This window comes from Panthera pardus, unplaced genomic scaffold (genome assembly GCF_024362965.1).
Source record: "Panthera pardus isolate Hobbes unplaced genomic scaffold, ASM2436296v1 HiC_scaffold_11, whole genome shotgun sequence".
In the NCBI taxonomy this organism is placed as follows: domain Eukaryota; kingdom Metazoa; phylum Chordata; class Mammalia; order Carnivora; family Felidae; genus Panthera; species Panthera pardus.
In genome coordinates this window covers 94620808-94633459 of record NW_026526666.1, presented here as the reverse complement: position 1 = coordinate 94633459, position 12652 = coordinate 94620808, and the positions used below count along the sequence as shown (strand labels likewise).

General features: G+C 59.0%; 1 protein-coding gene across 3 annotated transcripts in view; it reads left to right on the top strand.

Moving 5' to 3' along the window:
* CROCC (ciliary rootlet coiled-coil, rootletin) overlaps nucleotides 1-12652 on the top strand; it is a 45989-nt gene that overhangs the window by 16253 nt on the left and 17084 nt on the right. For all 3 annotated transcript variants that reach the window (XM_053898913.1, XM_053898912.1, XM_053898914.1), the window contains 11 exons: nucleotides 1815-1997; nucleotides 3324-3468; nucleotides 4111-4257; nucleotides 4700-4930; nucleotides 6109-6302; nucleotides 6574-6701; nucleotides 7851-8020; nucleotides 9836-10015; nucleotides 10767-10901; nucleotides 11221-11364; nucleotides 11785-12023. In XM_053898913.1, the coding sequence (XP_053754888.1) occupies nucleotides 1815-1997; nucleotides 3324-3468; nucleotides 4111-4257; nucleotides 4700-4930; nucleotides 6109-6302; nucleotides 6574-6701; nucleotides 7851-8020; nucleotides 9836-10015; nucleotides 10767-10901; nucleotides 11221-11364; nucleotides 11785-12023 (1896 nt within the window). The remainder of the gene's footprint in view (nucleotides 1-1814; nucleotides 1998-3323; nucleotides 3469-4110; nucleotides 4258-4699; nucleotides 4931-6108; nucleotides 6303-6573; nucleotides 6702-7850; nucleotides 8021-9835; nucleotides 10016-10766; nucleotides 10902-11220; nucleotides 11365-11784; nucleotides 12024-12652) is intronic.

Genomic DNA, 12652 nt, shown 5'->3' with positions numbered 1-12652 from the left:
CTTACATGGTCATAACTGGCCCTATGTCTGTTAAAATTCAAATTAATTGAGGGCATCTGGGTGGCTCAGTCCATTAAATGTCTGACCCTGATTTTGGCTCAGGTCATAATCTCACAGGTTGTGAGTTCGAGCCCTGTGTCAGGTTCTGCGCTGACAGCACAGAACCTGCTTGAGATTCTCTGTCTCCCTCTCTTTCTGCCCCTCCCCTACTCCCTCTCTTATCTCTTTCTCTCTCTCAAAAATAAATAAATATTAAAAAAAATTAAATTAGGTAAACATTTTAAAAAGTAAAAGTTCAGTCCCTCCGTTGTCCTTGACACATTTTAAAAGCTCAGTAGCCACAAATGGCTACAGAACGTTTCTATCATCCCAGAGAGTTCTAATGACAGTGCCATTTAGACTCTGTCATTGGAGATCTTTGAGACAAGAAATTACCCACTCTTAGCTATCTGGTTATTTTTGTTGTTGTTGTTGTTGTTTGCTGTTTCTCCTCAGTGTAACTGCAGAATTAAAAGTTTGAAAAAGGAAGGGGAGGGGTGCCTGGATGGGTCAGTTGGTTAAGCATCCGACTTTGGCTCAGGTCATGATCTCATGGTGAATGAGTTCGAGCCCTACGTTGGTCTCTGTGCTGACAGCTCAGAGCCTGGAGCCTGCTTGGGATTCTGTGTCTCCCTCTCTCTCTCTGCCCTCCCCAGCTCGTGCTCTGTCTCTCATTCTCTCTCTCTCCCAAACACAAACAAACATTAAAAATTAAAAAAAAAAAGAAAAAGAAACAAGAAGGGGAAATAAGAAGGCAGGACCTTCTCACAGCCTCACCTGCCTGTCCTAACCTCTGTTAGGGAGCACGGACTCTGCTCCCCGTTGTGTTTCCTGGCAGTGACGTAGATAAGGCTTCTAGTACACCTGCCATGTGCCAGGCTCATTGCCAAGCGCTTTGGGCAGATTATTTAAATTAGTCTTCCCATCAAACTCCCGCAGGTTGGAGCTGGGGCTATCCCGAGGTTGAAAGACTTGTCCCAGCTGATGCAGCAGTGTGGCTGGGGGTAGGAATTGGAACTCAGGTCCATCTGAGAGCAAAACCCGGGCTCCCCATGCCTTGGAAGGAGGGCCTGATACGTGGCTGTGTTCACGGTGAACTCCTCGTCTTGCATTCTGCTATTTTTATTTCATATATCATGTTACATGGTTTTTCCCACCCACTGCGGCCTTTGTGTCTGGTACACTTACCGGTTGCCCCTTCAAGTGAAGAGGCGGGCAGTGGAGGCTATGCCAGCGATCAGCCCTAAGCTGATGCCCAAGCTAAGAACCCCGGCTGGCTCGGAAGGAGGGGTGACATCCCCTGCTCCGTTGCTGTGACCACTGGCACTGGGGCAAGAGGCAACACTCTGTGAACCTCCAGAGTTCCCAGTTGCAGTCCCCTCCCTCCCTCGCTGGCCACCGTGTGCAGCTGGGCATACCCAGCTCTACTGGGCCTTCCAGAATTGAGGGGCATTTCCTGGTCATACAGACTGGCCCGTGTGTCCCGAGAGCCTAGCGTGGCCTGGTGGGGTTGTTGGGGGCCATGCCAGTGCCTCCATCCGTTCCCTTGGGTGGGTTGGGGGGGAGAAGGAAAGCTGGGTGTCCTCTGACGGGAAGAGTCCGCTCCAGGGAGATGCGGATGAAGTGAGTCGTGCTGAGGGCGGGGTCGGGGAAGGCTTCCTGGAGGCAGGTGCCTTAGAGGTCAGAGGACGGGGCTCACGGGAGGACAGCAGCACGGCCCTCTTGGCCGGGGAGAGCCGCCCCAGCAGCGCCTTCGGCTCTCCCTCCTCCTCCAGGGAGAAGGACAGCCTGGCCCGCAGCCTGCAGGCGGCCCAGCAGCAGGCCGAGGAGCTACGGCAGGAGCGAGAGAAGCTGCAGGCGGCCCAGGAGGAGCTGCGGCGCCAGCGGGACCGGCTGGAGGAAGAGCGGGAGGACACGGCGCGGGACAGCGAGCGGACTCGCAGGGAGCTCGAGCGCAGGTGAGCGGCTTCTGGCCTCCCCTGCCCAGAACGGACCTTGGGAGTCCCGACGGTCCTCCCTGGGGGCCGGAGAGGACCGACGGTGTCCCAGACGTCCTACTGTCTTGAGGAGTCTTTGTGGCACCTCTCTGAGGAAGGGTCTTCTCACCAGCCCTGTTTCGGGAAACTGAGGCTCAGGGAGATACAGTCACTTACCGGGGATCAGAGGACTGCTATGAGGCAGGAGTGTGGACGGTGACAACAACGATAACTAAAATAGCAGTAGTAACACTAATATCATTGTTTAGGGGTGCCTGAGTGGCTCAGTCCGACTTCAGCTCAGGTCATGATCTCGAGGTTTGTGAGCTCGAGTCCCACGTCGGGCTCTGTGCTGACAGCTCAGAGCCTGGAGCCTGCTTTGGATTCTGTGTCTCCCTCTCTGTCTGCCCCTGCCCTGCTCACGTTCTCTCTCTCTCTCTCTCTCAATAATAAATAAACATAAAAAAATTAATATCATTGTTTAAATTGAAAGAGTAATCTAATATTACCAAGTATTAGACACCATTTTAAGCACTAAGGTTCTCTCTCTCCCCCCCTTTTTTTTTAACGTGTATTTATTTTTCAGAGAAAGAGAGCAGGGGAGGGACAGAGAGAGAGGATCCCAAGCAGGCTCTGTGCTGTTAGCGCAGGACCCGACGCAGGGCTCGAACTCACAAACCGTGAGATCACGACCTGAATCAAAGTCGGCCGCTCACCCGACTGAGCCTCCCCGGCACCCCTACACTGAGGTTCTCGTGTTCAGCCCTCATGGCAACTCTGCTGTAGGAGCTCTCATCCCCATTTTGTGGATGGTGAAACTGAGGCATAGAAGGGCCATGTAATCTGACCTAGGTCATCACACGGCTAGTTAGTAAAGAGCCGGGCTTTGAACCCAAGCGTTCTGCCTTCAGAGTTAACCTCTTGGCCACTGCACTGCCTCCTCCTCTGAGGCATAAGTAACAGTGCTGTTTAGTACCTTGTGGTAGAGAATATTGTTCTTGCTTCTGCAGACTGTTGGGGAGATATGTCAGGCACTGTTTTAAGCATTTCATGTTCAGTAGATCACATATCCTTATAACAACTTCATGAGGCAGCTGTTACCCCATTTTGCAGATGTGAAAACTGAGGCCCAGAGTCCCAGAGTCCCAGAGCCAAGAGTGGTGGGCTTGGCTGTCCTTGTGAGTGAGGCTCTGGCCTCCAGGGCTCCCGTCTCAGGCCTGGTCCCTGGCCTGCGCCAGCGCCGTCTGGCTGCGGGAGACTCTGAGCAGGGAGGTGACGTGGGGCACCCGCCCACCCTGCGTCCCACAGCCACAGACAGCTAGAGCAGCTGGAAATGAAGCGCTCAGGGCTGGCGAAGGAGCTGGTGGAGGTGAGGGAGGCGCTGAGCTGTGCCACGCTGCAGAGGGACATGCTACAGGCCGAGAAGGCCGAGGTGGCTGAGGCGCTGACCAAGGTGGGTCCCCGAGGCCCCAGGCCTTCTCCCTCTGGCCACACACTGCCCCCTGTTTCCGGCTGGCCTCTGACCCTGTGCACAGGCTGATCCCGGCCCCCCAGACCACAGGCTGTCCTCGGACCCCAGTCATAAGTGAACGGACCTCTATTAGTGGTCATGTCCTTGCTTTTCCAGATGTGTCTGGGGCAGTGCTGTTCAGGCCATCCCATCCCACCTCTGGACACGGGTCCTGGGGTCTGTGAGAGCTGGGGACACAGTCCTTGGCGGGTGCCTGCCCCACCCCTGTACTCTGGGTCTTGAGCAGTGTCCCCTTAGACCCCGCTCTGTGGGACCCTCTGACCCCCGCCCTGCCCTACAAGAGCTGGGGTTCCCTTGGCTCCCGCACAGCTCTCCCGTGTGTGGCTTCTTTTGAGCAACTTCATAGGCAGCCGGCCTGTAGCGACTGTTTTCTGTCTCATGGTGTGTTTTCCCTCGCCCCCCACCCCGTCTCTGAGGGTGTTTCTCCCCACCCTCCCGCCTCCATGCCTCCACCCTCTCCCATCTCCGTGCCTCTGCACGTCGTTTCCTGCCTCTCCCCGCCTCTCCCCTCTCTCCATCTCTCCCATCCGGCTGTCTCTGGCCACCCTGGCCCCCACCCCGCAGGCTGAGGCCGGCCGCGTGGAGCTCGAACTCTCAATGACCAAGCTGAGGGTCGAGGAGGCCTCTCTGCGGGACTCCTTGTCCAAGCTGAGCGCCCTCAACGAGAGCCTCGCCCAGGACAAGCTGGGTCTGAACCGCCTCGTCGCCCAGGTATGCCGTGTGCCCGCAGGCCGCCCACCGTGTGCCCCACTCAGAAGCCCGACTCACTGAGGTGCCCCAGGCCCAGCCTCGGCCCCCGCCCCTCACCCTCGCTGCATATCTCCCTGTACACCTCTGGCCCTGTACCTGTCGGGACAGGTCCTGGTCCTGTCCTGTGCCTGGTCCATCTGTGCCTGTCCTGGTCACTGCCTCTCTTTCTGTGTCTGTTCTGACTCCGTCTGTGTCTTCTCTCTCGCGGTCTGAGAGAAAAGAAGCTCCGTGGACCCTCCTCCCTGCTGCCTCCTCCTCAGTGTCCCCACACCCTTTCCCCCGGGGAGCCTCCCCTGGGCTGGCTGTGATGGGTGGGTGGGTGGGTGGAGAGGAGGGGGCGTCCGCGGTCCTTCCGCTGGTGGAGGGGCTGAGCTGACCCTCCGGCTGGTTCGCTTGCACGCAGCTGGAAGAGGAAAAGGCGGCCCTGCTGGGCCGGCAACGGCAGGTGGAGCAGGAGGCCTGCTTGGCACGGGAGGCGCAGGAACGGCTGGAGCACCTACGGTTGGAGCAGGAGGTGGAACAGCAGGGCCTGGAGGGCTCCCTGCGGGTGGCCGAGCAGGCCCGGGAGGCCCTGGAGCACCAGCTCCCCACGTTGCGCCAGGAGCGCTGCCGGCTGCAGGAGCAGCTGGCCCAGGTGGGTGTAGGGGGGGTGGGGATGGGAGCAAGGAGGGGGAAGGGGTTTCAGCCTCCCAGCCTCCTGCATCCTGGGATCCAGGGGATCCCCATCCAGGGGATAGCTCCCGGGCCTAGGAGCGTGATTCTGGGTTTAAGTCCAGCCCTCTCTTTGCTAGCTGGGAGCCGTGGGCAAGCTCCACAACCGCCCGATGCCTCAGTTGACCCCTCTGTCACGTGGGGCTAATAGTTCTCATCACAAAGGGTTGTTCTGAACAGCACAGTCGAGGAGGCACTTGGTAGACGGATCACCACCCAGTAAAAATTCATGATACGATACCAGGTAGAGAAGTTTTGAATTGGCATCTTAGACTTTTGGGGACCCAGTGGGAAGGCACCTTAGGATTTCAGGGATCCAGGGGCCTTGATATAGTGCCTGTCCTGGAGAGCCCAGGTTCCTGGGAGGGACCTCTAGGCGATGGGCTACGGGGCACAGGACACAGGGCTCCAGGGCTCCGCTCTGTTTTGTGTATTCAGCTCCTCTGGAAATTTTCAGGCACAGAAAGCATTCTGGCACTCCCCAAACTGAGTGAGGACACTTATTATTTTATTTGAGAAGGAGAATGGGGGAGAGGGGCAGAGGGAGAGAGGGCGAATCTCAGGCAGGCCTCATGCTCAGTGCGGAACCTGACGTGGGGCTCAATCCTATGAACATGAGCTCATGACCTGAGCTGAAGTCAGGACGCTTAACCGACTGAGCCCCCCAGGCGCCCCTGTATTTATTTGTTTTGAGAGACAGAGAGAGAGAGAGAGAGAACGAGAGAAAATGAGTGGGGAGGGGCGGGGAGAGAGGGAGAGACAGAATCCCAAGCAGGCTCTGTGCTGTGAGCTCAGAGCCCAGGGCGGGGCTCGATCTCACAAACCGTGAGATCACGACCTGAGCCAAAATTAAGAGTCGGACGCTTAACGACGCACTGAGCCACCCAGGCGCCCCCTGACGCTTATTTTGTATGCGCGTACATCGTAGGTCCGGGGAACGCTGTGATTTGTCCAAGTACACACAGCACACACAGCCTGAGGTTGAATCCAGGTCTCCCGCCTGCCAGGCCAGGCCCGGGTCGGGCTCAGGGTCGGGGTGCTGCCTGACGAGAAGCCGGGGAGTTTGGGGAGTGGTACTCATGGTGCCTGGGTCGGGGCCAGCTCTCCCGGCAGCTGAGCGGGCGCGAGCAGGAGCTGGAACAGGCACGGAGGGAGACGCAACGGCAGGTAGAGGCGCTGGAGCGGGCAGCCCGGGAGAAGGAGGCTCTGGCCAAAGAGCGGGCCGGCCTGGCGGTGCAGCTGGCCGCAGCTGAGCGAGAAAGCCGGACCCTGTCGGAGGAGGCCACACGCTTGCGGTAAGGCCTTGGGCCTTAGGCCCCGTCCCGGGGGGACAGGGGGAGGGGGGTCTGCCTGGGCCCGCCCTGGCATTGGCCCACGGGGGCAGTTACTTAGGAGCCAGGCTTGCCAACACGTTCTAGCTAGGGCCCAGCCTCCCCCCAGGGAGCGTGGGCCTGGCTGAGCAGGTAGGCTGGCACCTGGCCCACGGCCGGCCACGCCCTGGGAGCCACAGTTTCCTGGGGCCCAGGAGGCTGAGTCCCAAGGCCTCAGGGATTGTATGTGCCGCAGCCTGGAGAAGGAAGCCCTGGAGAGTAGCCTGTTCGAGGTGCAGCGGCAGTTGGCGCAGCTCGAGGCCCGCCGGGAGCAGCTGGAAGCCGACGGGCAGGCCCTGCTGCTGGCCAAGGAGACCCTGACTGGTATGGGGGGCCCGAATCGGGGGTAGGGAACTCCAGGCTCCAGCCCGGTCTATAACCCATCGGGTTCTGGGGGCTCTGGAGGTTGGGAGCACTGGCCCTGGAGTCTGGCTGACCTGAGTTCCGATTCTGCTTTTGCTACTTAGATCTGAGCTCTCTCGAGCAAGCCTCTTCCCTCTCTGGGCCGAAGGTTCCTCAATGGCAGTTAGAGGTGATAATGCTCCTCCTCTACAGCTGTTGCCAGGATGAGGCGAGAAAAGCGTGTGAAGGCCTTGGCCCAGGGCCTGGTTCAGCCAGCGGTGGCTGTTTGTCCTCGTCAGGGCACTTAGGTCTGAGTTCTCTGCAGAGCCACGGACTCTCTCGGCCCCCCACCCGCAGCCCCTCTTCCCTCCGCGTTCCCCACCCAGTGTCTCAACTCAGGGGTTCCTCTTACTCAACGAGCATTTACCAGGCATCTACTTGGGCCGTAAAAATTAATTTTGCTGTCCACATCTACCTGAGCCAGACAGAACCAGGAAGGGGCATGCTGACAGAGTCTCTGGTGGGCTTCCAACCCAGGAGATGGTTTTTAGATTGTTCCCAGTGGGGTATGACTTCCCCATGGTCACCTCCATTAGTGCTGACAGCCCAGCAAGTATGTTTATCACAATCAGTCATTAAAGGAGACGCCTTATAGAAAGCCGTGCAGCTTTGGAAAATTACCTGACTTCCCTGAGCCTCCATTTCCTCATCTGTAGATTGGGCATGAGACAAGCCACGTAGGTGTGTTACGAAGGTGTGGTGAGAATATATCTCTCATGTGCTCAGCCAGGAGTTTGACCCCTTGTAAGCATTCAGTCAATAATTCAGTCAACCCCATTATTGCTAACCCCATTTTGCTAACCTCCCCATTTGGGGGAGGGAGGTCTTCCTCATGTCGTTTCATTTCTTTGATGCCATTCGCAGTCGACAGGGAGGGAGACAGGGCCAATAGACTCATGTGGCAGATGGGGAAACTGAGGCCCAGAGAGAGCAGGGAGCTTCTCCAAGGGAACTCAGCCTAGATCCCAGGGGGACCCTCGATCATCTGGGAACTTGCCCACGTGGCTCATCAGGTTTGAGCCTGCTGGCCCATGGGGAGGTTCTGACCCAAGGCTGTCCCTTCCTGTGCAGGGGAGCTGGTGGGCCTACGGCAACAGATGACAACTACAGAGGAGAAGGTGGCTCTGGACAAGGAGCTGATGGCCCAGAAGCTGGTGCAGGCTGAGCGGGAAGCCCAGGCCTCTCTGCGGGAGCAGCGGGCCGCCCATGAGGAGGACTTGCAACGACTCCAGCGAGAGAAGGTTCGGGCAGCTGGTTGGGGCAGGCGGGGCTCTGAACCGGTGTCTCCTCCGTGACCTCAGGCAACTCACCCTTCTCACTCTGCATCAGTCTCCAAATCTGTGAAACGGAACCTCATCCCTGTCCCAGGGGCCCTGAGGGCACCTGTGAGGATCCACTGGGGATGCCTTATCAAACATGCAGATTCCCAGGCCCCAAATCTGGTTCAGCCCTGGTGATCCTGATGCAGGGGGTCCACAGCCACATTTGGGAAACGCTGATCTAATGTATAGTAGGAAAGCACTTTTTTTTTTTGAAGTTTATTTATTTATTTTGAGAGAGAGAGTGAGAGCGCGTGTGCAAGTGGGGGAGGGGCAGAGAGAGAGAAGAGAGAAGATCTCAAGCAGGCTCTGCACCATCAGTGCAGAACCTGATGTGGAGCTCGAACTCACTCACAAACCAACCTTGAGATCATGACCTGAGCTGATGTCAGACGCTTAAAGCTTAGCTTAACAGACTGAGCCACCTAAGCACCCCTGGAAAACACTTTCATTTGCTAAGAAGTGCTGTTTGCATACGAAAGACCACTCTGGGACCTGAGCACTTAGGCAAAGAGCCAGGTCACCAGAAGACCAAACAGAGCTATCTAAGAGCACTGGTTCTAGAGTTTCTTTGCCTGGGTTTGGACCTGATCTTGGTCATATATTGGTTAGGTTGCCTACGGCCTCAGTGCCTGTAACGATGGGGATAATGATAGTATAGAGTATTGTGAAGGTGAGGTGAGATAATCCTTAAAAAGGGTTTGGAATAATGACTGGCACTTCATAAGTGCTCCATAAACGCTGATTGTTATTACCATGGCCCTAAGATACTGTCCAGAGCCCCGTGTTGGACAGGGCTGCGTCTCTCAGCAGTTCAGGCTGTTGCTTTATGACTCCAGGGGCCACCCCATGGCGCCTAGAGTCAGTCGTCTTAGATTTGGGTGGATAGTATTTCCCTTCTCCAGCAGGGGGCAGCAAAGATTTGAAGAAGGGGCACCTGGGCCTACTTCTCGCAAGGTTGCTAGGGCCTACTGCTGGGGCCAAGTACCCGCCTGGGACCACCAGGGGGCCGTTCTTTCTTTGCCTGTGGGTTCTACCTACTCACCCATCCACCCAGTCCCCAGGGCGCCAGACTCCTGTGTCCTCTCTGACTCCTCCTGTGCCTTCTGGCTTGGCCTCTTAACATCACCGCATCTGTTCTCTTCTGTCGGGCTGCTCTGCCATCCCCAGACCCCCTTTGCTCCCCACAGCCCACCCCGCCCCTCACTACCTCAGCCCCGATCCCCATCCCTCTTCCACAGCTTCCAAACCGCCCCTCGATCCAGCTCATCCCTGGCTTGCCCCGACTCTTCTCAGAATCAGCCCACCCCTCTCTACAGCCCACAGGGCCTGGTCTGGCCTGGCCGCTGCCCATGGCTCTGATGCATGTCCCCCTCGTAGTTCAAGCTCCAGTGACCTTAGATACAGTGTGTCGGGTTTTCTCTTCCCTCCGGGCCCGGGGCTGGACTCTGGGTTTGGGATTCTATTTCTCTCTTGACCTGACGGGACTGCGGCTCATCTGTCCTTTGGGAAGTGTTCTCTGGCCCCCGGGCCAGGCTCCTGCCGCTTCCTGGGGCGCACACAGCCCCGGCGCGACCCCGTCACAGCCCTTATCATTCACCCCACCTTGTAGTTGCCTGGTGGCCTGCCCTGCCGCTCAGGTTCTGGGCTACGAGCGGCTCTCGCTGGCCTGAGGTCGGTGAGGGGCCGCCTGAGTCCAGCCTTGCGGCTCACACGTGCCCGGGGCCTGGCCCGCAGGAGGCAGCGTGGCGGGAGCTGGAGGCCGAGCGGGCCCAGCTGCAGGGTCAGATGCACCGGGAGCGAGAGGAGCTGTTGGCACGGCTGGAGGCAGAGAAGGAAGAGCTGAGCGAGGAGATCGCCGCCCTGCAGCAGGAGCGTGACGAGGGCCTCCTCCTGGCCGAGAGCGAGAAGCAGCAGGTTCGTGAGCCCCGGGGTGGCCTCCGCTGCTGCCCCAGGGGCCCCTGTTCTCCCGGGGCTGGTCCCTGTTCAGCCGCTCAGCAGCTGGGAGCTAGGAGTCCCTCTCTGGGTCTCAGTTTCCTCACCTGCAGGATGGGGGGACTGCAGGGGTGTGTGTGAAACATTGCTGAGACCGCGTTCAGTGAGCCGTGCCTGGGAACTCCCGGAGCGGCTGTCACATTCGTGGCACTGTGAGCACTGGGTCCCAGAAAGCTGAGCCACAGTCTGCCCTCCCTTCTGCCACTCCAGGCTAGCCGTGGTGTCCCCGGGGCTGCCTTCTGAGCGGTCCCTGCGTTGCCCACATGTAGCAGCTGAACCCTCTTCAAAAGCGCTAACTCCTGACTTTCCCATACCATAAAGGAGACAGGCCTGTCCTTACTGGCTGTGTCACTCTGAGCAAGCCACTCTGCCTCTTTGAGTCTGTTTCCTCATCTGTAAAAGGGAAATAATGAAGGGCCAGGATTACCGAGGGAAGTTGGCAGGATTTCTAAGTTGTGTCCACGTCCAGACTTGCTGTTATGGCGGTCGTGCCCTTTTCGGGGGCTACGGAGGGGGTGAGTCCGCACCGCTGCCCCGGGTCCACCTGTGGTGACCCAGACAAGGCACCGAGCCCCCAGGGGGCACATTTCCCAGGGCAGGGTGGGGGAAGGGCCCAAGCGTGCCCCCATGACCAGCCGAGCCCCCAAGCCCTTTGCTCCCTGCCTCTGCCCAGGCCCTGTCCCTGAAGGAGTCCGAGAAGACGGCGTTGTCGGAGAAGCTGATGGGTACACAGCACAGCCTGGCCGCCGTCTCCCTGGATTTGGAGCGGCACAAGAGAGACGCCCAGAGCCGGCAGGAGCAGGACCGGGTAGGGCAGGCCAGGCAGGTGGGCCTCCATCCGAGCCAGGAGGCATGACCCTGCTTGGAGGGGCCCCCTCTCCCAGGCTGTGGGGGGAGCTTCAGCCCCTCCGTGGGGTCCCCCATGAGAGGGAGGTGGCACAACTCTGCCCGGTGAATCCTAGTCTGAGGGAGAGAGCGGCTGTGGGCACAGCACTCACTGGGCATCAAGGGATCAGCAGACGGTGTGGCAGGCCCGCGGGAAGGGCCGCGTTTGGAGCCGACCCTCCTGGAAACAGCCGGGGGAGGGGGACGGGGGCACCAAGTCTGAGGAGTCCTGTCTGTCCTAGAGCACTGTGAACGCGCTGACGTCCGAGCTGCGGGACCTACGGGCCCAGCTTGAGGAGGCTGCCGCAGCCCACGCCCAGGAGGCCAAGAGGCTGCAAGAACAGGCCCGAAACCTGGACAGGCAGCGGGAGTCCTCCATGCGCGAGGTGAGCCGTTCCGGGCAGCACACCCTAAATGCCGCGGGGGGCCTGGCCCCCTAGGGGCCCAGAAGAGCGTGTAAGGTTTGTCCCTGCATTTGAGAACGAGCGAACAGCCAATGTAGAAAGGAGGCGGTAAGCCTTTATTAAGCGCTCGTTGTATCTGTCTGGGACTCGGCACTGGTGGGGTCCCTGCCCTCTTGGTGTCCCTCCGTAGAAAGATCCTGGTGGATGATTATTTCAGGCCCAGACACCACTAACTCCAGCACGCTCTGCCCCCGAATCAGAACTCACACCTGTGGTCTGAGTCGCTGCAGAGCCGCGGGGCAGGTGCCTGTGGCCGGGGATACAGGTGCGGGCTGGCTTCTGCCAAGTGCCGGCTCCGGCAGGGCCCGTACCCTGTCCCGTGACAACCTGCCACCCTCGCAGGCAGAAGAGCTTCGGACGCAGCTGCGCCTGCTGGAGGACGCCCGTGACGGGTTGCGGCGGGAGCTGCTCGAGGCCCAGCGCAAGGTGCGCGACAGTCAGGATGGCCGTGAGGCCCAGCGCCAGGAGGCCAGCGAGCTGCGGCGCAGCCTGGGTGAGGGCGTCAAGGAGCGCGAGGCCCTGCGGCGTTCCAACGAGGAGCTGCGGGCGGCCGTGAAGAAGGCTGAGAGCGAACGGATCAGGTGGGGCAACGTGGGGGCAGGGGCCAGCTCGGTCCTTCACCGGGCCCATCCTTCACCCTGGATCACGTCCCTGGAAGCTGACTTCACCCCCAGGGTTCTGGGGAAATCACACAGATGGGGAGTCTGTGCCCTTGAACCACAGCTGGCCACGTGGGTGGTTTTAGGCAATTTTCCCATCTGAAAGAAGGGGAAAGGTAGCAGCTGACCCCACCTGCTGGTGTCACCCTGGAGACTAGCCCCAACCCTGGAGTCACCTGTTGGCCTCTGGCAGCCTCGGGCCTGGCCCCCGGCCCTACAGGGCTTAGCTCAGGAGGGGCAAGTAACACTTGGGGCACCTCTAGGCCAAGAGCCAGTCCGACCAACTCCAGGGATTAGGGAAACAGACTTTTTTTTTTTTTTTTTAAGTTTATTTATTTATTTTGAGAGACAGAGCAAGCGGAGGGGGGGCAGAAAGAGGGGGGGAGAGAGAATCCAAGCAGGCGCCTCACTGTCAGCGCAGAGCCTGACGCGGGGCTTGAACTCGCGAACCATGAGATCGTGACCTGAGCCGAAACGGGAGTCAGACACTTCACCCACTGAGCCACCCAGGCCCCCGAGGAGAACAGGCTTCTGTGTAGATCCCCACCCTG